Source organism: Drosophila guanche, unplaced genomic scaffold (genome assembly GCF_900245975.1).
Source record: "Drosophila guanche unplaced genomic scaffold, DGUA_6, whole genome shotgun sequence".
Lineage (NCBI taxonomy): Eukaryota > Metazoa > Arthropoda > Insecta > Diptera > Drosophilidae > Drosophila > Drosophila guanche.
The window spans coordinates 75,170-100,477 of record NW_022995771.1 but is presented as its reverse complement, the minus strand read 5'-3'; the positions used below and the strand labels follow the sequence as shown (position 1 = coordinate 100,477).

General features: G+C 41.8%; 1 protein-coding gene across 4 annotated transcripts in view; it reads left to right on the top strand.

Moving 5' to 3' along the window:
• Window positions 1-25,308, top strand: part of LOC117591298 (G protein-coupled receptor kinase 1) — an 80,497-nt gene that overhangs the window by 22,115 nt on the left and 33,074 nt on the right. For 3 of the 4 annotated variants that reach the window (XM_034284500.1, XM_034284498.1, XM_034284501.1), the window contains 5 exons: window positions 1,742-1,803; window positions 15,787-15,838; window positions 20,922-21,113; window positions 21,173-21,328; window positions 21,395-21,721. In XM_034284500.1, coding sequence (XP_034140391.1) covers window positions 1,742-1,803; window positions 15,787-15,838; window positions 20,922-21,113; window positions 21,173-21,328; window positions 21,395-21,721 — 789 coding nt within the window. The remainder of the gene's footprint in view (window positions 1-1,741; window positions 1,804-15,786; window positions 15,839-20,921; window positions 21,114-21,172; window positions 21,329-21,394; window positions 21,722-25,308) is intronic. The other variant, XM_034284499.1, reaches the window with a different exon arrangement.

Here is a 25,308-nt window from a genome sequence, read left to right as displayed (position 1 = left end):
CGCACAGAATGAAGCGTTTTCGACCCCATAAAGTATATATATTCTTGATCAGCATCAATAGCCGAGTAGCTAGAGCCGTGTCTGTCTGTCCGTCTTGTTTGTCGGTTAGTTCTCAGAGACTATAAGAGCTGGAGCCACCAAATTTTGGCTCCGGACTGCTGTATGCTCACACTGAAACCAGTGTATTTAAAAAATGAGCCACGTCCCCTTCCGCCCCCACAAAAGGGCGAAAACCTCCCAAATCTATAGTTTTGAAGATAAAAGAAAACTAAAAACGCAATTCCGTAGCGAATGGTCATATCTATCAGATCACCAAATTGGGATCCGATCGGATCATTATTATAGCCACAATGGAGAAATTAATTTCCAGTGGCTAAACCCACCCTGTCCCGCAGCTTTTGTTGCTCTTTTTAAATTCTCTCATTCACAGTCTGCTTCTGCTTCACTCGGCCCCTGCCTCTGCCCTCCCCCTACCAATTCCTCTTCCGACTTTTAACCCACCCCGTCCAGCAGCTTATATTTGTTATTTTTTGTGTGAAGGCGCTGCCTCTGGCTCTGCGGCAAGTGTTGGTGTGAGAAGTGTTGTAGATGACAGATGAAGAAAAAATTTAAAATTTGACAAAACACCGCTGAGGTGCAGATGCACTATTGTCCCAATGACCAGTTTTGGTGGCCAAAAGCTAATTTTTAAAAGTTAAAACCAAGACTCGGTTTTTAACGCTCTGTATTAGAAAAAGAGTGACCATCAAAGTTGCGTATAAGAAATTTTCATAGATGGCGCCACTTTCGAAAAATCTGCTGTGAAACCCAGCGGTCATTATTTCACAGAATGTGCAGGGAAAAAGTACCAATTTTATTGCTGTTTTAAATATCTCATAAATTGGAAAATACGATTAACTGATCCAATATTTTTGATGCATTTTATTTAGTAGGCTTTTTACTTTGTGTTCTGTAATGTGAACGATATCTAGTGGTTGGCGATGTCTTCTACATCTAGATGTAGTCCTGAGTGCCGGGTATAAAAGTTGTGACGCGTAAGAAGCGTCTCACAAGTCCCTTCTCGTTCTTCATGTATTTTCTGTCAATAGCCGATTCGAATAGCTATTTCTGTCTGTCCGTCCGTCCTAATGAGCGCATAGTGCTCAGAGACAATATGAGCTACACCCACCGTATTTTGCATCCCGACTGCTGTAATAACACAATGTTACAGGCGCATCTCGAAATCTCGCCACTCCCCCACAAGGGCCAAGGGAAATCTGCTACACCCATAATATTAAAGATAAGAGATAAGATAATAACGCAGCTGGGTATAGAATTTCCAAATCTATCAGATCACCGAATAAGTATCATATCGGGTCCATTGGATACGCTTAAACCAATCCAGCAGCTTTGTTTATTTTTTGCTCTTTCTCTCTCGCTCGCACCTTTTGCCTTGAACAATGTGAGGCTCTTGATGATAGGGGCGACTTAAACGACCTAAAATTAAAAAAAAAAGAAAAGATTGTATATGTATGTGTATGTATGTACATGTGTATGTACTTATCTGTCACACTAAGATTACATATGTACATATGAATATTCTGACAGGTTACCGGGTATAAGAGTTGTGACGCGTACGAAGCGTCCCAAAATGTTCCTCCTCGTTTTAAAATAAAATGTTCAGAATGTCAGTGTATACCGCTCTGAGACTTTTTCCACAGATCCTTAAACCAAGTATTTATTTATATTAAATATTTTTCAGCCGTATATGGAAGAAATATTCACGCAGCTCAAGGGAAAACCATTTAAAAAGTTTTTGGAAAGGTAAATTAAATGTTCAACAATCAAAGATCTATATGTTTTCTATTTTTAATATTGTATTAACACAAGACGGACCCGGCAAGCATTGTTTTGCCATATAAATCATTTTTAAGTAATAACCACTTTTGAATAAGCATAATTTTCCAAGCTTCGAGATTTACTTGTATTACGGCTCAAATCAGTCCCTTTGCGTTTCTTGGCACTGCTCACTGTACAAAACACCCATACAGTGCGCACTGCACTGCTTGTGTGTGTAGCTAAAACACGAAGATACCTACGCTTAAAACGGCTTATTGGTTTACACTGGGCGAAACGAAGCTGAAATCATTTCGCGTTTCAAGGAAAACACATATTTTAAGCAAAACAATAAAAAATTGAAAAAATATATGACAAAAATGTCATGTGTCATGCGTCCTATAGAGATCGTGTCCCCCACAGGTTGTGCGGGGCGAAATGGTGTGGCACCACCAGACGATTAACATAACGTGGGCGTCGGGCCCAGCCCCAGGGCCCCCGATCCGGAGAGTGGAGCGTGGCTATGAGAGGAGGCGGAGAGAGGCAGCAACAGCTGCGACCCGAGGAGAAGGAGATCAGGGTCCGAGGGGGCGACCAGGCCGGAAGCGGGCCCCAACAACAGCGACTGATGCGAGCGCGGCGGAGACGAACGCTGCGGCAAACTCTCAGGGACAGAGGACGAGGTGGAGGCGCCGCGAATGATGCCGGAAGTTCCGGAAGCGACGATGAAGGTGTTGCGAGCGGCGGCGGAGGTACTGCGTGAAGAGGCCCAGGCAGAGGAGGAGCACGCATCCAAAGCGGCAGCGGCCAGTGGGAGCGATGCCCGTGGCAGTGGCCAGAGCCAGGACCACCGCGAAGACACCATATAAGGCGACAGACGTCCCTAAGCCAAAAATGACAAAACGGACGACACTCCAGCGGCTGGTGACGGAGCGAGGCTTCCGCTACCGGATGGCGATGTCGGCCGCAAGGGTGGATGTATTCCGCGTTGGGAACGGAAAGAAAACACACGAGGAAGAGGAAGTTGAGGGGGCATGGCTTGCAACCTTGCGCTATCGAGTTNCCAGCCCCAGGGCCCCCGATCCGGAGAGTGGAGCGTGGCTATGAGAGGAGGCGGAGAGAGGCAGCAACAGCTGCGACCCGAGGAGAAGGAGATCAGGGTCCGAGGGGGCGACCAGGCCGGAAGCGGGCCCCAACAACAGCGACTGATGCGAGCGCGGCGGAGACGAACGCTGCGGCAAACTCTCAGGGACAGAGGACGAGGTGGAGGCGCCGCGAATGATGCCGGAAGTTCCGGAAGCGACGATGAAGGTGTTGCGAGCGGCGGCGGAGGTACTGCGTGAAGAGGCCCAGGCAGAGGAGGAGCACGCATCCAAAGCGGCAGCGGCCAGTGGGAGCGATGCCCGTGGCAGTGGCCAGAGCCAGGACCACCGCGAAGACACCATATAAGGCGACAGACGTCCCTAAGCCAAAAATGACAAAACGGACGACACTCCAGCGGCTGGTGACGGAGCGAGGCTTCCGCTACCGGATGGCGATGTCGGCCGCAAGGGTGGATGTATTCCGCGTTGGGAACGGAAAGAAAACACACGAGGAAGAGGAAGTTGAGGGGGCATGGCTTGCAACCTTGCGCTATCGAGTTCGCGACGAAGCAACACCGCACACCATCGATCGCAACAAAGAACTGATTCGACCTGGCAGCCCCGCACAGTATCGATCCCCCCATCGAGTTCCCTCGATCTGGCGGCACCTAAGCAGTTAAATCAGGATTGGTTCGGCCGGGGGTGGCGCGCGCGAGCCAATTCAAAGGAATGCGTTGATACCGCGGAAAACGGAGGTTTTCCGCTTCCCGAAAAAGAGGGGAGTGTGAGGAAATGTGTCCCTCACAGGCTGTAGGGGGTTAAAGCCTAGGGCTCGGATATCCGAACACGGAGAATTCGGGAGAGGCACTCAGAGAGCTGGCAGGAAAATCAGGAAACCAATGGAAAATCACTGGCCGCGTGGGAGAACCGTTAGCCGGAGCCTATATAAAGAGGCTGGCGAGCAAGGCAAGTGATCTTGGCAAGAGTCAATGTTTCGAGTGAAAGTGAATCGGTGTGAAAACGGGAAAAGATCTAACGGGACCAGCGGAGTAGAATGCCCAGAGTTAATCCTACGTATTGAGAATAATCAGCAGATTTTCGTAGGAAAAGAGCAGTAAACGACGAACCGTTGAGTGCGGAATTTGTGTGAACCCAGGTGAATTGCGCCAATTCAGCGACACCAACGTGCAACGCCCAGAGTCAACTCCAAAATCGGCAGGTCATAGACTAGCAATACAATAAACGAGATATCAGAAATAGACCAACTCCTGTGTATTTATTTGGTCGGCGAGGCAACAATACAAATTCGTTGCAACCACCCCATTTCCCGCTGAGCTAGCTTAGCCCAGGTCATACGGATAGAAAAAAGGTACAAAGGCAACACACCAGGCGAAGTGTATTTCAAAATTTCTCACCGCCCCCACCAGCCAGAAGGGATCTTCTTACACGTCACAACTTTTAAACCCGGAACTTTGTACTTTGACAGTTCTCCATAGATTTTGATGAGCATTACCTTGAACGACGACCAGTTAATGCACCTTTTAATTTTCATCTTTCCTGAGTGTTTACCGCACAAAAATCAACATTTTTGCATCTCAAAGCCTAATATATCCCAGACAGTACGCTAAAACCACAAAGTGTTTGGGTCTTCTTTTTAGCTGCATCAATCAGATTTTCAGACAAACTAAGTCCTTTGCAACGAGATCTAAGATAATGAAAAAACAAAACAAAAATTGTGCAAAAATTTCAGCAATTGCCTGATCAATGTTTGCCGACTTATTTATATAAAGCGAAGATGGATGTTAGGACGTTCTACGCTTACTTTTTACAAAGCTGGAAAACTGTTTAGGGTAATGTGAGAAACGCACCCCCCTGCATCGAGATAGGTAGTTCCTATTGCATTGAGCATTAAGAAAATCGAAATTTGATCAAACCTTACCTACCGAGAAAGAAACCCAAATTTTTAAAATATTTTAAATAGCCTTGAATCCAGGTTCTTTAGAATGGATTGGTCTTTGGTGAATGAATGTAGACAATTGCCATATCTATTAGATCCCCGAATTAAGATCTCAGATCATTATGGCCAGAATGAAGAAATTCATTTGCATTGTCTTCCCCCCACCCCTTCCAGCATGTTTGCTTTTGCGTGCTTGTTGTTGTCATTCCTTCTCGCCCACAACCTCTGCCTCAGTGTGAGTCACTGGGGATGGGTGGCGAGGTAAAAGGTCGTTTTAAAGTCAAAATTTCGTTAAATATATCGCACAAAAATCCTAACTTTTATACCCGGTACTCGAACAGTAAATAAGGTAAACTGTGGGTCATACAGCTTACAGTCATAAGCTTAAAGCTTATCTTCTTAAGCCTTTGGCTTCGGCTGATATTTCGTCGTCGGAATTGAGTGATGATGCCGTTGCTTTGGTGAGAGCGGCTGATAGGCGATGCGTTGGCCTATGTGTGGGAGGCTCGGGAGATGGGTCGGCTTGGATGAAACAGGCAGCCGCAGCTGGTGATTGGTGTCAGCTTTCATCTTGAGAACTCACTTGTTTGCAAGAGTATCCCTTCTATTGGAGTGTGGAACTGATTCTGAATTAGTCATAGTGTGGAGTGTGGGAGCGAGCTGATAACGTATTGATCAGCGACGTTCTATTGCATTCCAGAGTTTTGGGTTGCATGGGACTTCCTGTTCCTGTTCCCATTTCGGTATGGACGAATCATGCGTTGTTTATTCAGGTGATGGGGTATCTTCTTATATGTTTATCTTATTTCATATAGATACGAATACATGGGTGTAAGGGTGAGTGCTGGGCATATGCATAACGTGTATAGGTGTGGGTGTGGTTATGAATATGTCAGTGCTTAACGTATACTTAATGCGTATGTGGGTGTAGGGCATTATGGGTATGTTACTCCCCCGGAATTTCTTATAAGCCAGTCCTCAGGTTTTTACTTTAGGGTATAGGGAGGGAATTTCCTCTTGGGGGTACTATTTTCTTCTTCTTTTTCGTCTTCCTTAGGTTTTACATGATTAATAGTTATATTTTAGGTATTTTCTTAAATTTGCTTATTATTGATAAAATGAACAGAATTATTATAATTATCTGCATTACATATATATCTATTTTTTGTTTGTTGTATAATTATTCCTTTTGTCTGGTTCAACGTAATTAATTTGGAAATTCTTAAATGTTCCTGTGTATGGACATTTAGTGGGCTCTTGTTTTAAAATCCATTTTATACAATTGTCTTCTGTTATTTGCTTAGTTTCTTTTCTATATATTTTGTCTTCATAACTATAATATTTATCGAATATTAATTATGTTAAAATATTATTTTGGTTATCTGGATATGACACAATTTTGTATACTGGGATATTAGCAATTTCTCTAATATTGAAGATTATATAGTTTTCGTTTGTATCAACTTTTAGCCATGTAGAAGTTTTAATATTTAATAATTTCTCAGAATTTATATGTTTCAGGGAATCTTGGTTTAGTAGTTTTGGGTTAAAAATACCAAGTCTAGTTAGTTGCATTCCCATTTCTATATCCTCTATGTATTCTGTGAAATTTTGTAGGTTGAAGATAAAAATGTATAATTGTTTTATTTTTTGTTCTTCGTTTAATTGGTTTATTATCTCAATTCCATGGTTTACTACTTCTATAACTAAATTTAGTTCATTTGTTTGGATGCTATGCGTGGCGAGACTTTCTATTTTCTCTTCTAATTCTTTCCTGTCTTCTTGATCTAATGTGCCAAATAAGTATTTATAGGAGGTACGATATTTATGAGGCCTCCCTTGTTGCGTTTAGCAATTTTTAAGACATTTATTTCCCTATTTAATTTATCTACTAGGTCTATCTACCAGAAGGTTTTGATAGGTTTCTTCGGTTTTTGTTACATTAACCGTTAAGTACTGGTATTCATAGTTAATAGGGAAGTCGATTGATCCCGTTTTAAATATGAGGTATCCGTTTCTGGACTCAATCGGGTTTATTTCAATATTTTGTCCTTCTGTTGTAAGGACCATTAATGTCATGAGGACGATGATTTTAATTATGTTGCCGTTGATCGTTACCTTCCGATTCGATGGGTGGCCTTGAATTATTGTATTTGCTAATATTAATTTTTTTTTTCTATTTATATTTGGTTTTGTAATGTGCTATCTTTCTTCCCCTATTCTTTTCTTCATAGTGTTTTTCATCTATTTTGGTTATTTCGCCCGTCTTTCTGAAAGGGTTAGTTATTTTGGACTTCACTAGAGGTGATTTTCTAAACCTAGTGTCTACTTCAAAGTCATTACGACTTTGGTTCAACTGGGTGATCTGATTCACCTTGTTCAGTTGAGTGTCGTACTCTGGACTTCCTGCGTATATGAATATATCTGCAGGTGTTCTGTTGGTAGTATTATGTCGGGTCTTGTGATTATATGTGTATATTATCAGTTCAAATTTAGCGTATTTGTTTTCGGGGTCATTCTCACTGGATATCCTCAATTTTTCGTTCACCGTTTTATGGAATCTTTCAACATCTGATATTCCATTTTTACTGGATGTGATTAAGATCTTGACATCTTCCGAAATAAGCCATGTTTGCAATGCTGCGCACATAAAGGCTGAATCTTTGTCGGCTTTAATTTCTTTGGGTTTTCTCATTTCATTAAAGACTTTTAGTATCGCCCTTTTGGTTTCTAACCAGTCATGACTGTTCACTTCTATTAGTGTAGCGAATTTTGAGTATATATCGATCCATGATAGGAACTGTTGGTTACCTATCAGACAGAAGTCCATTACGTAACGTTCTCAGATGTTTAAGACTTCTGGTGTTACTTCAAATGACAACTTGGTGTTTCTATGCTCAGTCGTGGCAATATTACACGTTGTACATTCGTTTATTATATTTTGTATCAATTTTTGGTGGTCAGGGTAGTAGTATTTTCCCTTAAAACAATTGATGGTTTTCTCTATACCAGGGTGCGGACCTCGATAGCGGAATAATTGATCTCATGTTCGTTCAGCGTTCGGCTGGCGTAGCAGATCGGCTTATGGTCTTGAGATAGGACTGCGCCTATAGCCATGTTTCTAGCGTCGGTGGTAACAGAAAACATTTTGTTAAAGTCTGGATATACGAGAATTGGGTCTGAGGTGATGAGTACTTTTCGTCTCTCGAATGCCTCGACATATTTCTCTTCTTTAGGATCTATTATTGCTCGTTTCTTTAGTTTGAGCGTAATAGGCTTGGCTATGTAAGCAAAATTAGGAATGAATTTCCTATAAAATCCGCATTGTCCTAAGAATGACTTGATTTGTTTTGTGGTTTCGTGGATGGTAAACCCTGTGATGGCTGTTATCTTGCTGCGATTTGGTACTCTTCCTTCGGGTGTAACTATATGACCTAGGAACGCAGTTTCTTTCTTCAGAAACTCACACTTATCCATTTGTAGCGTGAGGTTTGCGTCTCTCAGCTTGCCAAAGACTTTTCTTAGTGACAGAAGTGTTCGTCCAATGAAGTGGAGAAAATTATTATGTCATCTAAGTACACCAAACAGTCTGTGAAAATTAAGTCTTCCAAAAGATCGTTCATGCATCTTTGGAATGTGGTAGGGGCGTTGGTTAGCCCAAATGGCATTCGAGTATACTCGTAATGACCATGTTTGGTAGAGAAGGCCGTTTTCGCGATCGAATTAGGTTCCATTGGGATTTGATGGAAACTTTTGCCAAATCGATTGTGGTGAAATATTGGCACTTTCCTAATTTGTCTAGGATTTCATCGATTCTTGGAGTTGGAAACTTATCCTTTATGGTTATCTCGTTGAGACTCCTATAGTCTACGCCTAACCTGTACTTCTGTTTTCCGGAAGCGTCTATCTTCTTCGGAATCATTGAAATGGGGGAACAGTAAGGCGATTTCGATTTACGAATTATTCCTTGTCTAATAATTTCTTTGATTTGCTTATTGACTTCTTCGTCATGTATTTGGGCATACTTGTATGGCTTTCTGCATACCGGATCTTCATGTTGTGTTTGAATTGGATGTTTGACAGTACAGAAGGTCAAATTGTCACCATCTCTGTACTGCACATCGCTGCATTCATACAACACCTTCTTTAATTTTTCTTTCTCTTCATCTTTCAGATGCTCTAGCGTTAGCTCGTGACATTCCCTTAGTAAAGTAGTGAAGTATCGATCCTCTTCTGAGGATGAGTCAAGGCACTTCTGTGCGATATTATCTTCTTCTGAAGATTTATCTTTGCACTTATGTGCGGTCTTAACTTCTTCAATTGCTTTTCCACTAATAATAATTGGGTATGTTCTTTCTCCTAACCTTACAGTATTGTCACTGTAATTAATTATGGTTTTGCTAGCCATCAGATATACTCTTCCTAGAAGATATCATAGTTGTCCGAGAAGTTATAAAGGTAGTACTTCTGCTCACTGAGACAGACTTTGTTGGGGGGCATAACTATACTTTTGGTTAACTTAACTGGTCCGTTGATGGTATGGACCTTGCGGTTTTCTATATTTATGGGGGCATTCGGAATGTTTTCTTTTATGATATTTATTGATGATGACGAATCCACGATACCTCTAAGTATTTTATTATTTAACTTTAGGTTTATATAGGATCCCCCTCGGTTTCTTCCGAGGCTGTTTGATGAAAATTTACATCCATTTTCATCTGGTCGCTTTGGCATTCTCGAATTCTTTTAGTAGGTTAATTGGGCCTGCTGTCACTAGGTTAGACTAGGTTGAGGCGGTTGTCGGAATTTTGCAATCTCGACACACTTAGGCCGGTTTCGGCCCGTTGTGTTTCCGCTTGGATCTAATTCCTCTTCTCCTTCCGTTTGTCACGGTGTCAGCAGTGCTCCCATCCAGATGCTCCCATAAAGTTTGCTATCTTCCTGGGACCTATAGTAAACATTTCTGAAATGTCGTTAAGAAAAGGTGAGCCTACATATCTTAGTCTCCTTCTACTGAGAGCAGGACAGGAGCAGAACAGATGTTCTACTGTTTCCTCCTCATCCTCGTCTCTACAGCTGCAACAGAAGTCGTTATAGGTGCACCCAGCCTATTCGCATGGTTACCTGTTAGCCAGTGCCATGTAAGAGAGCGAATGACTACGCTGCACCTATATCTGCTGAGTTTGCATAGTTCAGCGGTGCGTTTTTTCGAGATGTCTGGCCACGTGTGTCGAGTGATGTGACATCTTGGGACCATTTGCCATCTGTGGTTTGTTTGCAGGATATAGTTCTCTTTTATCTTGAGCTTGCAAGTGGCCATTGGCATACGTATTTCCTCCTTATCTTGATTAAAGTGGAGTGTAGTGCCAGATCTGGCAAACTTGTCTGCTATGCAGTTGTCTTCAATGGGACACCAGGATCCCAGGACCATTATTAGGCTAATAACATATTGCTCTGCCATCTCATGTAAAAATTTACGACAATTGGCTACTGTGGTAGAGTTTGAAGAAATCGCGTTTAGTGATCTGAGTGCCGCTTGGCTGTCACTGTAGATATTTAGGTGAGTAGCCGTGACGGTAGTCTCTTGGAGGCAACTCAGCGCCTCATTAATCATTGACTTCCGCTTGGAAGACACTGTAATGATCTGGAAGGCGGAATGAGTATCTTATGTTTAGTTGCTCAGAGTAAATTCATCCGCCAACTTTATTTTATAATTTGGATCCAACTGTAAAGATATTTATGGCCCCCTTTGGACCAGGTGGCCCCTCGAGCTATTCCTCTCAGCGGGGGATAAAAGACTCGAAGGGGGGTGCTGTGTACTCCCTGGGAACACAATAGTCCGTTATGTAAGGTACTATGTTGGTATCATTAAGGACCGCCGAGTGACCATAGGGTCGTGACGTCCATCGGTCCGAGTCTCTCAGTCGTATAGCTGACCTAACTACCTGTTCCTTCCCTGCAATTACTATACCCTGCAGGTATAGGATGACATTTAGTGCATCATTTGGAGTGGTGCCAGTGATTGCCAGTAGAGCAGTATTGGTTTGTCTACAGCTTGGTATATCCATTGAACCATACCTGGGTTCATGCCCCATTTTAATCCGATCGCTTTTTTGCAGGTGTATAGGGCCATAGTGGCCTTCTTCACTCTTTCTTTCGTGTTAAGGTTACACTTTAACTTCCTGTCTATTACCAACCCAAGGTAACTGTCGCAAAAGGTTAACCTACATTTGTTTAGTGTTGGAGGTTGAGCGGCGGAGTTTTGTACTTGTTAGTGAATAGCACAAGTTCCGTTTTCGAGGCATTTACACCCAGTCCGCACGATTTTCTCCATTCTGACAATCGCGCTAGTTTGTGGTCATGAGATCACAGAGTGTTTGGGGAAATTTTTCCATGAACATTAGGACAACGTCGTATGCATATGCCACTACTTTGCAAACTTTCGGTGGTTGTGCACCTTGGAAATTGGGTATCGAGTAGCATGTGTAGGGACTCCTTGCTGGAGTTGGTCCATGCACCATCTGTACTCTTGATGTATCCCACAGAGGTATTTGTTTTTGATAGGATCTTGCGCAGCCTTGCGGCTTCTGCCGCTCTACGATTTCGGTACAGAATTTTTGCCTGGAGGCTCTTTTCGCTCTCCTAGTTTCTTTTTTGTATATGGCAAAGCTGATCTTGTAGTCTGCCTTTATTAAAATTAGTAGGACTTCAATGTTCTTCGACCACCAGGGGGGTTTCTTTTTCCCTCTCGGTTTCATGGGGGAACACGCAGCCTTAAAGGCTTTATTACATGCCTCCGTGAATCTATTTACAAGACTGTTAAGGTCGTCTTGTGTATCAGGGCATGTTGGTGCTGTTGGGGGAAGAAGTTCTTTCAGGGTTTTAGAGTATGCCTCCCAGTTGGCTTTCCTGGGGTTGATATAACTATCAGCTATTGGGCATTCGAGAAATATTATCGTCTCTATGTACCTATGGTCGGAGAAGGAGTGCTCTTCTAGGACTCTCCAGCCCTTGATAAGGCCTAGTATGCTATGGGATACTAGGGTGAGGTCTATGACCTCCTGTTGGTTCTTTTTAATTAAGTGGGGTCATTTCCCTGATTACAGAGAACAAGATTCGAGTTTAGGATAAATCTGAATAGTGACTCACCCCTTACATTTATGTCCGAGCTTCCCCATTGGGTATGGTGGGCGTTGGCATCGCAACCTATCAGTAGGCCTGTATTTGACCTTTCGCTGTCGCTGTTTATGTTGCGCGCGAGGTCGCTGGGAGGGTCACATTGGTCGGGAGCCATATAGGACGGCACCACTCTGAGGTGTGTCCCTTGCAGCTCTAGGCGAGCTGCTGTGTTGTCGCCATCGCTAAAATTTTGGAGCCGAAAGATGTTTACGTGCTTTCTAGCTAAAATGCAGGTGCGTTTGTGCCCTGCACTCCTCTCTTCGGCGTATGTGAACCGTTTAGCTTCGGCGCTGGTCGATGGCCCAGCCTCCCCCTCTACTCTGCCAGAAGGTCGGGCAGCCGCAATGTTGCTTAGCTTCCTCTCCAAGGCGTCAGTATTGGGGGGTGCTGTGCCACCCACCCCAGGATTGGAGTGGGCCCCAACGGGCTCGCACCCTCGCTGTCCACCGGGCAGGTCTTTCCTGCTATCGAGCGGGTTAGGCCAGGTCTTTTTTTGCCGCTGCCTTTCCCTGCTTGAGATTGCTCCCTTCAGACGTTTTGGGGATTTAATATTATTATTTTTGTACATCTTGATCCCACGAGATGCAGAGAAGGGGAACGGTCAGCCCGGGCAGAGATCCACGTTGCCCAGGTAAGGCATCATTAGAACAGGGGGCTGCCAGGGTGTATGTGGGTAGGTGGGTAGGTGTTGTGTGGGGAGGAGAAGTGTGTGAGCTACTTTTACGAGGCGGCACCACAAGCGCATCGTCAGTGTTGCTACTTCGCGAACACCCGCTGGCTGTCCGGGGCTGTTAATTTCGGTACTTTCCCTCAGAGTCTGTGTCTACTGTGTTGACATTCTTTGGGATGCCCGCTTATTCACAGCTGACCTACCTAAACAAGGTAGGCCGTTCGCTATCAGCAACCTGCGACCCGTCCAGTGGCCTCAGCTAGGCCCCCTTGAGCCATCTCACGCTCGTTGGAATCGTCGGACTGCCACTACCTTGGTTTTGATTTATTTGATAATTCACAGGATTCTGTGCTGGACCTTTATTCAAGGAGTTACGAAATTCTTGTTGCAGTCCAGGATTGTTATTATTGTGCCTAGATGTACCTGAACCAAATGGATTCTGAGCTTGTTGTGTGTTGCTACTAAAGTTTGGGTGATAATTCCCATTACTCCTCTGATCGGACTGCTGCGATTTATGCTGATCTTTATTGGTCAGAAGAAGAAGGCTTTTACCAAGCTAATATAGAAGATAAGACTTTCTATATTAGCTTGGTAAAAGCCTTCTTCTTGAGCTCCTTTTTTATGATTAGACAGTGTTGTTATGTTTTTTCGGACTAATGTCATAAAAGTCCTATCTGGGAGTTTACGCGATATTACATCGTTAATTGTATTATTTAATGAGTTTTGATAGATCAGGGTGCTGGGTACTTTGTTTTCTAATGCTAACTTATTAGTAACTACAAGGGCTTTAGTTTCTAGATCTTCGATAAACTTACGAAGAGTCCCATTGAATTTTGTGAAGTAGATTTGTCGCAGAAGTTCTTCGTATGGTGTGTGGTTCTTGAATTCGTCTATTAGAGCATTTTTCAGCTCCAGCCAGGTGTTGGGTTGCACCATTTGTGAGAGTCGTTGTGCTTCTTCGGTCAGCTGCACCTCAATGGCTCCAAACAGTATTCGTGACTGTCTGGTTTATTGCGTCGGGTACAGTTCTTGTATGTACTCAACGCGTTTTTGTGAAGGAGCTCGGCTTTCCAGCTGATCCGTCCATAGTTTGGCACTTGTCGAATTGACAGTAGTGCTTGGTTTTGGTGAATTTCACTACGGGTTACAGGTGGTATTGCCATTTTGATTTTAAATTAATTTTAGTTCACTTCACGTGTGTTTCACTCAATGGATTATTAAGTTGTTGGTTTATTTAATTCGTTGCTGTTGGTGATTTATATTACCGTTGCAATTTTAGTTACACAATTATTGTTTTGTTTAACGTTTGTGTTTGGCCTAGTGCTACGTTGCACCTAGGTTCTTTGGCGGATTCACTTGGTCTAACTAGCTACTCTAATCTCCAGAAATCTAGTCGTTTAGATTGCTTCTAAGTACCGGAACAATAACGTTAGTGTTTGTGAATCCTACCCGAGTAGGAATTCCCGAGTTTAAAAGTAGGTTTTTAAAAGGATATTTTATTTAACCGAACCTATATAAGCGAACATAGAATATGATTATGAGTTCCCCAACTCAATGTTAGATCTCGAGACCTCTGTTGGGAAGGTTTAAGCTTATCTTCTTAAGCCTTTGGCTTCGGCTGATATTTCGTCGTCGGAATTGAGTGATGATGCCGTTGCTTTGGTGAGAGCGGCTGATAGGCGATGCGTTGGCCTATGTGTGGGAGGCTCGGGAGATGGGTCGGCTTGGATGAAACAGGCAGCCGCAGCTGGAGATTGGTGTCAGCTTTCATCTTGAGAACTCACTTGTTTGCAAGAGTTCTCCCTTCTATTGGAGTGTGGGACTGATTCTGAATAAGTCATAGTATGGAGTGTGGGAACGAGCTGATAACGAATTGGTTAGCGACGTTCTATTGCATTCCAGGGTTTTGGGTTGCATGGGACTTCCTGTTGATTTCGGTATGGACGAATCATGCGTTGTTTATTCATGTTTTGGGGTATCTTCTTATGTTTGTGTTTATGTTTAGTTTTATCATATTTTATATAGATACGAATACATGGGTGTGAGGGTAAGGGCTGGGCATATGCATAACGTGTATAGGTGTGGGTGTGGTTATGAATATGTCAAGTGCTTAACGTATACTTAATGCGGATGTGGGTGTAGGGCATTATGGATATGTTACTATATATACAATTCGTATGTATATTCATATGTATACATCATACATATACAGTAATTTGACGTTATTTCTGTCGAGTTGTAATTATTATATCTACATTTAATATGTCTAAATTTTTCTTGTTACAACAACACGAAGATAGCGAGATAAGGAGACAATAAACTAGCACCTACCGCGCGGGAGGGATGGGGGATAGCCACTGTAAATTAATTTCTTCATTCTGGCCATAAAAATGATCAGAACTGATCCAGATCCCTAACTAATAGATGTAGTCATTCTCTTCGAAACTTTTATATTAGTTTCGTAACGTCAAAATTGTAGATGCCACACATTTTCGATCTTTACTGGGGCCGAAATATTGAAATACTCTTGTATCTGCGTGCTATTACAGCAGTCTGGATGTAAATACTGGTTTCTATCTCTTTGAGTCTGTGAAATCTAGGAACACATTAAGACGGACGGACGGACAGACTTGGCCAAATCGACAATAATATATAAGGTATATGAAGCCCGAATCGTTTCATTCTGTGCATTTCACATCCACCACATAACTTATACATACATACGTATGTACATATATCCCAATACTCCATGACAGTGGACCATGACATGACCACATTCACATGCTGGGATATGCGCTTGTGTGCGTAGAGAGCAGACAAGCCGGAAGTGTATTATTGTATTAGTGCCAACCACTGGAATACACATGTACGGGAGCGTAAGCACATTTTCCCATTAACAATAGATAGGGCCGTGCTGATCCCTGCTCAATGAGTTTAACCAATCCAAAGTAACCAATGCCTCGCATATACAATTTTGATTTATAAACTTTTAGTTGACCCAGTTTAGCGACGCATTGCTTCTTCCTACGAATAGTAGAAAAGTATAATAGTACTAAGCTAATAACGTGTTTTTATATTTTTAGCGACAAATTTACAAGATTTTGCCAGTGGAAAAATTTGGAATTAAATATTCAAGTAAGTATAACATTCTCAATTTAATAGTTTCATTTAAAACAACTTAACTTTGGCTATAGCAGCTGTTTCTTTATATTGGCCAATTTTGTTAATGTTTTAGAATTTTAAACGCGCAGTGCATAAGCGCGGACCAACCTAAGAGAGCAGAGAGCGGAGATAAGATAGGACAAAGAGAAGATCACGAGAGAGAGAGAGCGCGGAAGCGTCATACGCCAGAGAGAGAGAGAAACCTCGGCAATCCGTTGTCAGGCGTGAAGTCGGGCAGTCGTGTTTTGCGTCGGTATCAGTTGAGAATACGTCGTAATTTAATAAGCCGTTGGAATATGTCAAAGAAACACTTAATTTACACACTCATTACATATTTAATAAACTATCCTTTAATTAAACCTACCCCACATATATATGTGGTATGCTACATACCAACACGACGGTCTTTTGTGTATGTGGCAAAGAGATTGGTATGGAAAGGAGTATGAACTTTCCAATTGATTATGTGACAACTAAAGAGTATTCCTTAAGATGTAGCTTTCTCTACCCCGGAAATTATACATGAGCAGCTAAGGATTGTCTTCAGTTCTATTCTCTCAAAAGTTTTGAGGAGAAAGAAGTATACCATCACTAATTGTTCTAAAGTCCTGTGCCGCTTTTCCCATTTTCTTGATGAAGACAATATTGTACTAGCTTTTTGTAGATGGGCTGGGGATGCCTTTTCTGGACCGGGCGATCCGGTCCTCGAAGAGCAAGTTTAAGGTTTATTGTATTTGTGTGGAAATTGGATGTATCTAACGCAGAGAAGGAAGCGTCTCGGACCCCATAAAGTATATAAATATTTTTGATCAGCATCAATAGCCGAGTCTATATCTGTCTGTCTGTCTGTCGTACCGCTTTATTTGTCGGCTAGTTCTCAGAGACTATAATGGAGAGGGCCACCAAACCAAACACACCAGACTGCTGTGATATCACACTGATACAAGTGTATTTCAAAAATTATCCCCACCTCTTCCGCCCCTACAAAAGGCGAAAATATCGCACAGCCACAGCTACATCACTTCTCATGCCAACACGCTTTTTAAGCTCGCCCCCCTCCCCTAGCGACACAGTCTGCAGAGGCAATGCAAAAGCAGAGGCCTGAAATAATGTAAAATGTAACATTTAAAACTTGAAAAAACGTTAAGGTTCTACATCTACAGATGTACTGGGTATAAAAGTTGTGACGCGTAAGAAGCGTCTACAACGTCCCATCTCGTTATTTTTTCTGATCTTCAAAATTGTGGCTCTCCGAGCCAGCTTATTTCTCTACCCCATGCCCGCTTATATGCCGTTCCCTATCTGCAACGTGCCATCCGGTGGCCCCAGCTAGTCCCCCTTTGAGCCACCTCACGCAATACTTCGGAAAAATTATGTAATCTTTACAACAAAATATCTTAAAATGACGATACAAAAAAAAAACAAAAGTACGTCAATTAAAGACAACTGCATAAATTCCCATTTCCCTATTGGGAATAAAATCAAATTAGCCATATACTTACACAGATCAATTTATTATTACATTACTCGACACGATTTTGTCGCTTCGATCCAGACCAACTTTTTACGTCATTCTATTTAAGTCACTTGCTCGTTTATTCCACCGACTTCGGATGTCTTAATATACGAGCAGCACTTGTCCGCCTTAAAAACTGTTTCTTCCTTGCTATCTGATAAAGACCATATAATAGATTTCAACCTGCCAGGTACTGTTTGGTCTTCGGTTAACGAGTCTTATAACCTTGTGCGCATGTCACGACATGACTTTATTGATGTCCTATTATACCTGTCCCTGTCTCAAGTCAACCATGTAAAAAACTCCTTAGGTCGATTGCTTGATCTGTGCTTTGTCTCGGATCCGACCGTAGCGTTGTTAACACGAGCACTCCCGCTCACTGCACCTGAAGACTGCTATCATCCTACTTTCGAAGTGTCGGTAGATATTGGACCTACTGTATCGGATCGTGCGGGTATGCCATCTGAACGCGTCCGTTGCTTAACTCAATTAGGGATTTTGATTGACGTCATTGAAGGCACAAACTTTTTTTACAATGTACTTGACACAATTGTTGACACGAGTGTCCCACTCTCATGTCCGACTAGGTCTGCGAAACCTCCTTGGTTCACCAAAGAGTTATCCAGTCTAAAGAAACTAAAATCGAGACTATTTAACAAATCTCAAGAAGTTGGTTCTCCCTCTCCCTCCCTGTTCTTAATGCTCAATGCAAAAGGAACTACCTACTTCGATTCAGGATACGTTTTTACAGGACCCTAAACAGCTTTACAGCTTTGTAAATAGTAAGCGTAGAACGTCCGCACATCCATCCTCGCTATCATTTTTGAATATGTCGTTAAACAATTTTTTCAAACAACCTATTCACAGGAAAGCTACCCAGGTCATGTGTATCCATATAGTCTACCAAGGTCGAATGTCATTTTTTGCTCTTCGTTTAATGAAAGCTCCTTACTTCATGAACTTCAATTAGTTAAGCCGGTATTTTCACCATGCCATGTCAGGTACTGTGCAGAGTCTCCGTGCGGACCTTTGCTTAAACTATTCACTCTATCCATCCATTCTTCTAGGTTTCCCCTACTCTGTAAGGAATCCTTTATAATTATTCTCCATAAGAAAGGTAGCAAGTCTGACGCTAAAAACTATAGAGGTATATCTAAGTTATCCGCAATTCCTAAAATGATCGAGAAATTTGTAACTCCCCATTTGAAACATCTCTGCAAATCACTTATATCTCCAGCTCAGCACGGATTTATACGGCGACGATCAACAACCACTAATCTTTTAGAGTTCACCTCCTTTGTCATTAAAGGCTTCCAATGTAACTTGCAGACGGATGTTATTTACACTGACTTTAGTAAGGCATTCGATTCTGTAAACGACTCTCTTCTTGCGCACTCGACCTTCTAGGGTTTCCGCTCCATCATGGCTTTATCGACTCGGCTATTGATGCTGATCAAGAATATATTATACTTTATGGGGTTGGAAACGTCTCCTTCTCTGTGTTACATACATCCACTTTGTGCCCAAATACAAAATACCCTATTTACTCGTCGAGAACCGGGTATAAAACAACAGAATAAATATTTCTGGCTTTCATACTTCAGAAAAATTTTGAAAAAATACTAAAAACGTGAAGGGACGTGTGAGACGCTTCTTACGCGTCACAACTTTTATACCCGGCACTCAGGACTACATCTAGATGTAAAAGACATCGCCAACCACTAGATATCGTTCACATTACAGAACACAAAGTAAAAAGCCTACTAAATAAAATGCATCAAAAATATTGGATCAGTTAATCGTATTTTCCAATTTATGAGATATTTAAAACAGCAATAAAATTAGTACTTTTTCCCTGCACATTCTGTGAAATAATGACCGCAATTTTGATGGTCACTCTTTTTCTAATACAGAGCGTTAAAAACCGAGTCTTGGTTTTAACTTTTAAAAATTAGCTTTTGGCCACCAAAACTGGTCATTGGGACAATAGTGCATCTGCACCTCAGCGGTGTTTTGTCAAATTTTAAATTTTTTCTTCATCTGTCATCTATGTACATCTACAACACTTCTCACACCAACACGCTCCGTTAGTTCGCCGCCCTTCCCTAGACCCACATACTGCAGACTCGCGGCAGAGGCAGAGGCAGCGACCGCACACAAAAAATAAAACAAATATAAGCTGCGGGACGGGGTGGGTTAAAAGTCGGTAGAGGAAGAGGCAGAGGGACGGCAGAGGCAGGGGCCGAGTGAAGCAGAAGCTGAGTGTGAATGAAAGAATGTGAAATGAACAACAAAAGCTGCGGGACAGGGTGGGTTTAGCCACAGCAAGTTAATTTCTTCATTCTGGCTATAATAATGATCCGATCGGATCCCAATTTGGTGATCTGATAGATATGACCATTCCTACGGAATGGCGTTTTTAGTTTTTTTTATCTTCAAAATTGTAGATTTGGGAGGTTTTCGCCCTTTTGCGGGGGCGGAAGGGGCTTGGCTCATTTTTGAAATACACTGGTTTCAGTGTGAGCATACAGCAGTCTGGAGCCAATTTGGTGGCTCTAGCTCTTATAGTCTCTGAGAACTAGCCGACAAACAAGACGGACGGACGGACAGACGGACAGACAGACATGGCTCAATCGACTCGGCTATTGATGCTGATCAAGAATATATATACTTTATGGGGTCGGAAACGCTTCCTTCTGTGCGTTACATACAACCGTTATTCACACAAATACAATATACCCTATTTACTCTTTGAGTTTAAAGTTTCACACAAATACAATATACCCTATTTACTCTTTGAGTATCGGGTATAAAAATAAACCTAAAGTATGTCGGTATTTAATGGAAAAATACGGGTATTTTGGGTTAATTGAACAATTTAAGCTCATAGATTCAACCGTGTCTCCATAGATTTTGATGAGCAATACCTCAAACGAAGTCCAATTAATGCCCCTATGTACATATACACAAGCAATATACCCTATTTACTCTTCGAGTCCCGGATATAAAACTTGAGGACACATGATTTCTTTTTTTTTAACTTCCCGAGTTTTTGAAGCCAAAATTTCGTAAAAAATACTTTACAAAGTTTAATATTTTTCAAACGGTAAGCTTAAAACACAAAGTGTACACTTTATAGATGCATTTATTAGCTTTATAGAATGGCTAAGTTCATTACAACCAGACATTTAAATATTGTGAAGAAAAGAAGCGCTACCTTGGGATCAAATCATTGTTATAGCCAGAATGAAGAAAGTAGTTTTTAGTGGCTAAACCCACCCCTTCCAGCAGCTTTTTTTTCATTCCTCACTCTGCTTTGAGCAGTGTGTGGCTCAAAAGTGGGGGGCGAGCTAACAGAGATGACAGGTGTAGAAAAGACGCAAAATTTAAAATTCAAAAAAAATCACTAAGGTACAGATGTCCTACTAAGTACCGGGTATAAAAGTTGTGACGCGTAAGAAGCGTCGCACACGTCCCTTCTCGTCCCTTTTCCTTGTATTTTGCACTGATTAAATTTTAAATTTTTTCGGATCGTTTTAGCTGACAATGAACGACTTTAGCGTACATAGGATAATTGGTCGTGGAGGCTTTGGGGAAGTATATGGATGTCGAAAAGCTGACACTGGAAAAATGTACGCCATGAAATGCTTAGACAAAAAAAGAATTAAAATGAAGCAAGGTGAAATGCTGGCTCTTAATGAACGCAACATGTTGCAAGCTGTGAGCACTGGAGTAAGCTATACATCTTACATTTAAATTAACAGTTGAAAGAAAAGAATTGCGTTTTTTAGGTTGACTGTCCCTTTATTGTCTGCATGACGTATGCCTTTCATACGCCCGATAAACTGTGTTTTATATTGGATCTAATGAATGGCGGTGATCTGCATTATCATCTATCGCAGCATGGCGTTTTTAGCGAAGACGAAATGAAATTTTACGCTGCGGAGGTAAGTAATATAAGTAAATGTAGAGAGTATTTGATTGATTGATTCATAACAATATTGTTTTAACAGGTGATATTGGGTTTGGAGCATATGCATAAGCGTTGTATTGTGTACCGTGATTTAAAGCCGGCAAACATATTGCTGGATGAAAATGGACACATACGAATATCTGACTTGGGCTTGGCTTGCGACTTTTCTAGAAAAAAACCACATGCATCAGTGGGAACGCACGGATATATGGCGCCAGAAGTGTTATCAAAAGGAACTTCGTATGATTATTGTGCGGATTGGTTTAGTTTCGGCTGTATGCTATATAAATTGCTTAAAGGCCATTCACCATTTCGACAGCATAAAACAAAGGATAAACATGAAATTGATAAAATGACATTAACTATGGTATGTTACATTTTTTTTTTAAATGGCATAAATATAAATGACAACACATACTGTATAGACAAACACGAACGCTCATGCTGTATGCTAAATGCTTTTGAAGCTTTTCTGCTTTAAGCCGTTTATTTTTGTCCCACCAGAAACGACGAAAATCAGTGGCATCTACCGATAACCATTATCTACACATATGTACATATGTACCTTAAACATCTTTACTTACTTACATTTAGTTTTAAAGAACTCGATGCAGCTAACAATTGACCCAAACACTACGTGGTTTTAGCTTACCGTCTGAAAAATATTAGGTTTCAATTGCAAAGAAAACGATTTTTGTGCAGTATTTTCAACAAAATATTGTCTTTAAAAACTCAGGAAAAGTCGAAAAAAATTATATCCTGGGTCCTTTATTTTTATACCCGGTACTTCAAGACTAAATAGGGTATATGTAGGAGGTATGTAACTCACAGAAGGAAACGTTTCCGACCCCATAAAGTATATATATTCTTGATCCGATAGCCGAGTCGATTGAGCCATATCTGTCTGTCCGTTAGTCTGTCCGTCCTGAGGGGCGCCTAGTACTAAGAGACCATAAAAGCTAGAGCCACCAAATGTTGCATCCAGACTTCTGTGTGCTCAAACTGTTACAAGTGTATTTCAAAAACGAGAAGGGAGTTTTACATCTGCACCTTAGCGGTTATTTGTCAAATTGTACATTTTTTCTTCATCTGTCATCTACATCTACAACACTTCTTACACCAACACGCTCCTTTAGCTCGCCGCCTTCCCTAGACCCACACACTGCAGACTCGCTGCAGAGGCAGAGGCGCTGACTACACGAAGCTTAGTGTGAAAGAGAATGTGAAAAAAAAACAAAAGCTGCGGGACAGGGTGGGTTTAGCCACTGCAAATTGATTTCTTCATTATGGCTATAATAATGATCCAATCGGATTCCAATTTGGTGATCTGATAGATATGGTCATTCCCTACGGAATGGCGTTTTTATATTATATCTTCAAAATTTTAGGTTTGGGAGGTTTTCGCACTTTTCGCACTTTTCGGAAGGGGGCGTGGCTCATTTTTGAAATACACTTGTAACAGTGTGAGCATACAGAAGTATGAATGCAAAATTTGGTGGCTCTAGCTTTTATAGTCTCTGAGTACCAGGCGCTCATCAGTACGGACAGACGGACGGACAGATAGACGTGGCTCAATCGACTCAGCTATTGATGCTGATCAAGAATATATATACTTTATGGGGTCGGAAACTTTTCCTTCTGTGTGTTACATACTTTGTGCACAAATACAATATACGATATTTACTCTTCGAATTCCGGGTATAATAAGCCCCGCCCCCGCGAATCACGAAAAATCTGCGGTATTCACAATTTTGAAGATACGAGAAAAGTAAAAACATATCTATCAGATCACCGAATTAGGATCAGATTGGATTATTATTAAAGCCAGAATGAATAAATTAATTTGCAGTGGCTAAACCCACCCTGTCCCGCAGCTTTTGTTGTTTTTTTTCACATTCTCTCTTTCCCACTCTGCTTCTGCGGTGTGCGGCCTCTGCCTCTGTAGAGTAAAATTAAAAAAAAAAACCGCTAGGGTGCAGATGTAGTACTGAGTGCCGGGTATAAAAGTTGTGACGCGTAAGAAGCGTCTCACACGTGTCTTCTCGTTCTGATAGATTTCTGACATTAAAATTGTTTAATGAATTATTGATTTTTTCGTATAGCAGAACTTTTTTTTTAATTTGTAAAGTTTCGCGCCCGCGCTGTGAGTGTCATCCACATCTACAACACTTCTCACACCACCATGCACCTTTACCTCGGCCCCCGTCCCTAGACCCACACACTGCAGACTCACGGCAGAGGCAGAGGCACACTGCGCGAAGCAGAGTGTGAATGAGGCACTTGAAAATTGGGATCAGATTGGATTATTATTATAGCCAGAATGAATAATTTAATTTGCAGTGGCTAAACCCACCCTGTCCCTCTCCCATGTTATTGTGTTTACCGAAACCTGGTTAAAGCCGGACATTTTTAGTTCCGAAGTTTTGGCAGATCGGTACACAATTTATATGTGATATATGAATGATCGTTCGTCTCTGGACCTGGAATTCCTCTGTGTTAGACTGATTCTTCCCGACCAGTCTATTTATGTCACCTGCTCGTATATTCCACCGACTTCGGATGTATGAATATACGAGCAGCACTTGTCCGCCTTAATAACTGTTTCTTCCTTGCTATCTGATAAAGACCATTTAATAGTTCTTGGGGATTTCAACCTGCCAGCTACTGTATGGTCTTCGGTTAACGAGTCAAAGAACCTTGTGCCCATATCACGACATGATTTTATAGATGGCGTATTAGACCTGTCTCTGTCTCAAGTCAACCATGTAAACAACTCTTTGGGTCGATTGCTTGATCTGTGCTTTGTCTCGGATCCGACCGTAGCGTTGTTAACACGAGCACTCACTCTCACTATACCTGAAGACTGCTATCATCCTACTTTCGAAGTGTCGGTAGATATTGGACCTACTGTATCGGATCGTGCGGGTAGGCTTTCTGAACTCGTCCGCTGCTTTCGTAAAGCCGAGTTTACGAGGCTCAATAACTTAATTAGGGATTTTGATTGACGTCATTGAAGGCACAAACATTTTTTACAATGTACTTGACACAATTGTTGACACGAGTGTCCCACTCTCATGTCCGACTAGATCTGCGAAACCTCCTTGGTTGACCAAATCCAAATTATCCAGTCTAAAGAACCTAAAATCGAGACTATTTAACAAATCTCAAGAAGTTGGTTCTCCCTCTTCTCTTTCTAATTACTTAATAGCTCGGGCAAATTTCACTGTTCCTAATGCTCAATGCTAAAGGAACTACCTACTTAGATTCAGGATACGTTTTTCACAGGACCCTAAATAGCTTTACAGCTTTGTAAACAGTAAGCGTAGAACGTCAGCACAAATATCCTCGCTATCATTTTTGAATATGTCGTTAAACAATGATCAGGCAATCGCCGATCTTTTTGCACATTTTTTTCAAACAACCTATTCACAGGAAAGCTACCCAGGTCATGTGTATCCATATAGTCTACCAAGGTCGAATGTCATTTTGGGCCTTTCGTGTAATGAAAGCTCCTTACTTCATGAACTTCAATTAGTTAAGCCGGTATCATTCGATTCTGTAAACGACTCTCTTCTTGACTCGACCTTCTAGGGTTTCCGCTCCATCTTTTGAGATGGATTTCTAGCTACCTGTGTTCTAGGTCCCAAAGGGTCTTTTTCAAAAATTCCTTATCTTTACCTGTTTTGGTTACTTCTCGAGTACCACAGGGTAGCTATTTAGGCCCCCTACTTTTCACACTCTTTATTAATGACCTGCCTTCTGTATTCAAAATTCTAGAGTACTTAAGCTCCGTGTCCAGTATAAGAAAATTTCATTTCACTCTCGCTCGCAATCTGATCTCAATAGCTTTCAGTCATGGTTCTGTGCAAGTATGTTACACCTTAATGCCTCGAAGTGCAAAGTAATGACTTTTCATCTCTCCAGCCCCTTCCTGGCTTCTTACACCCTCTGCGG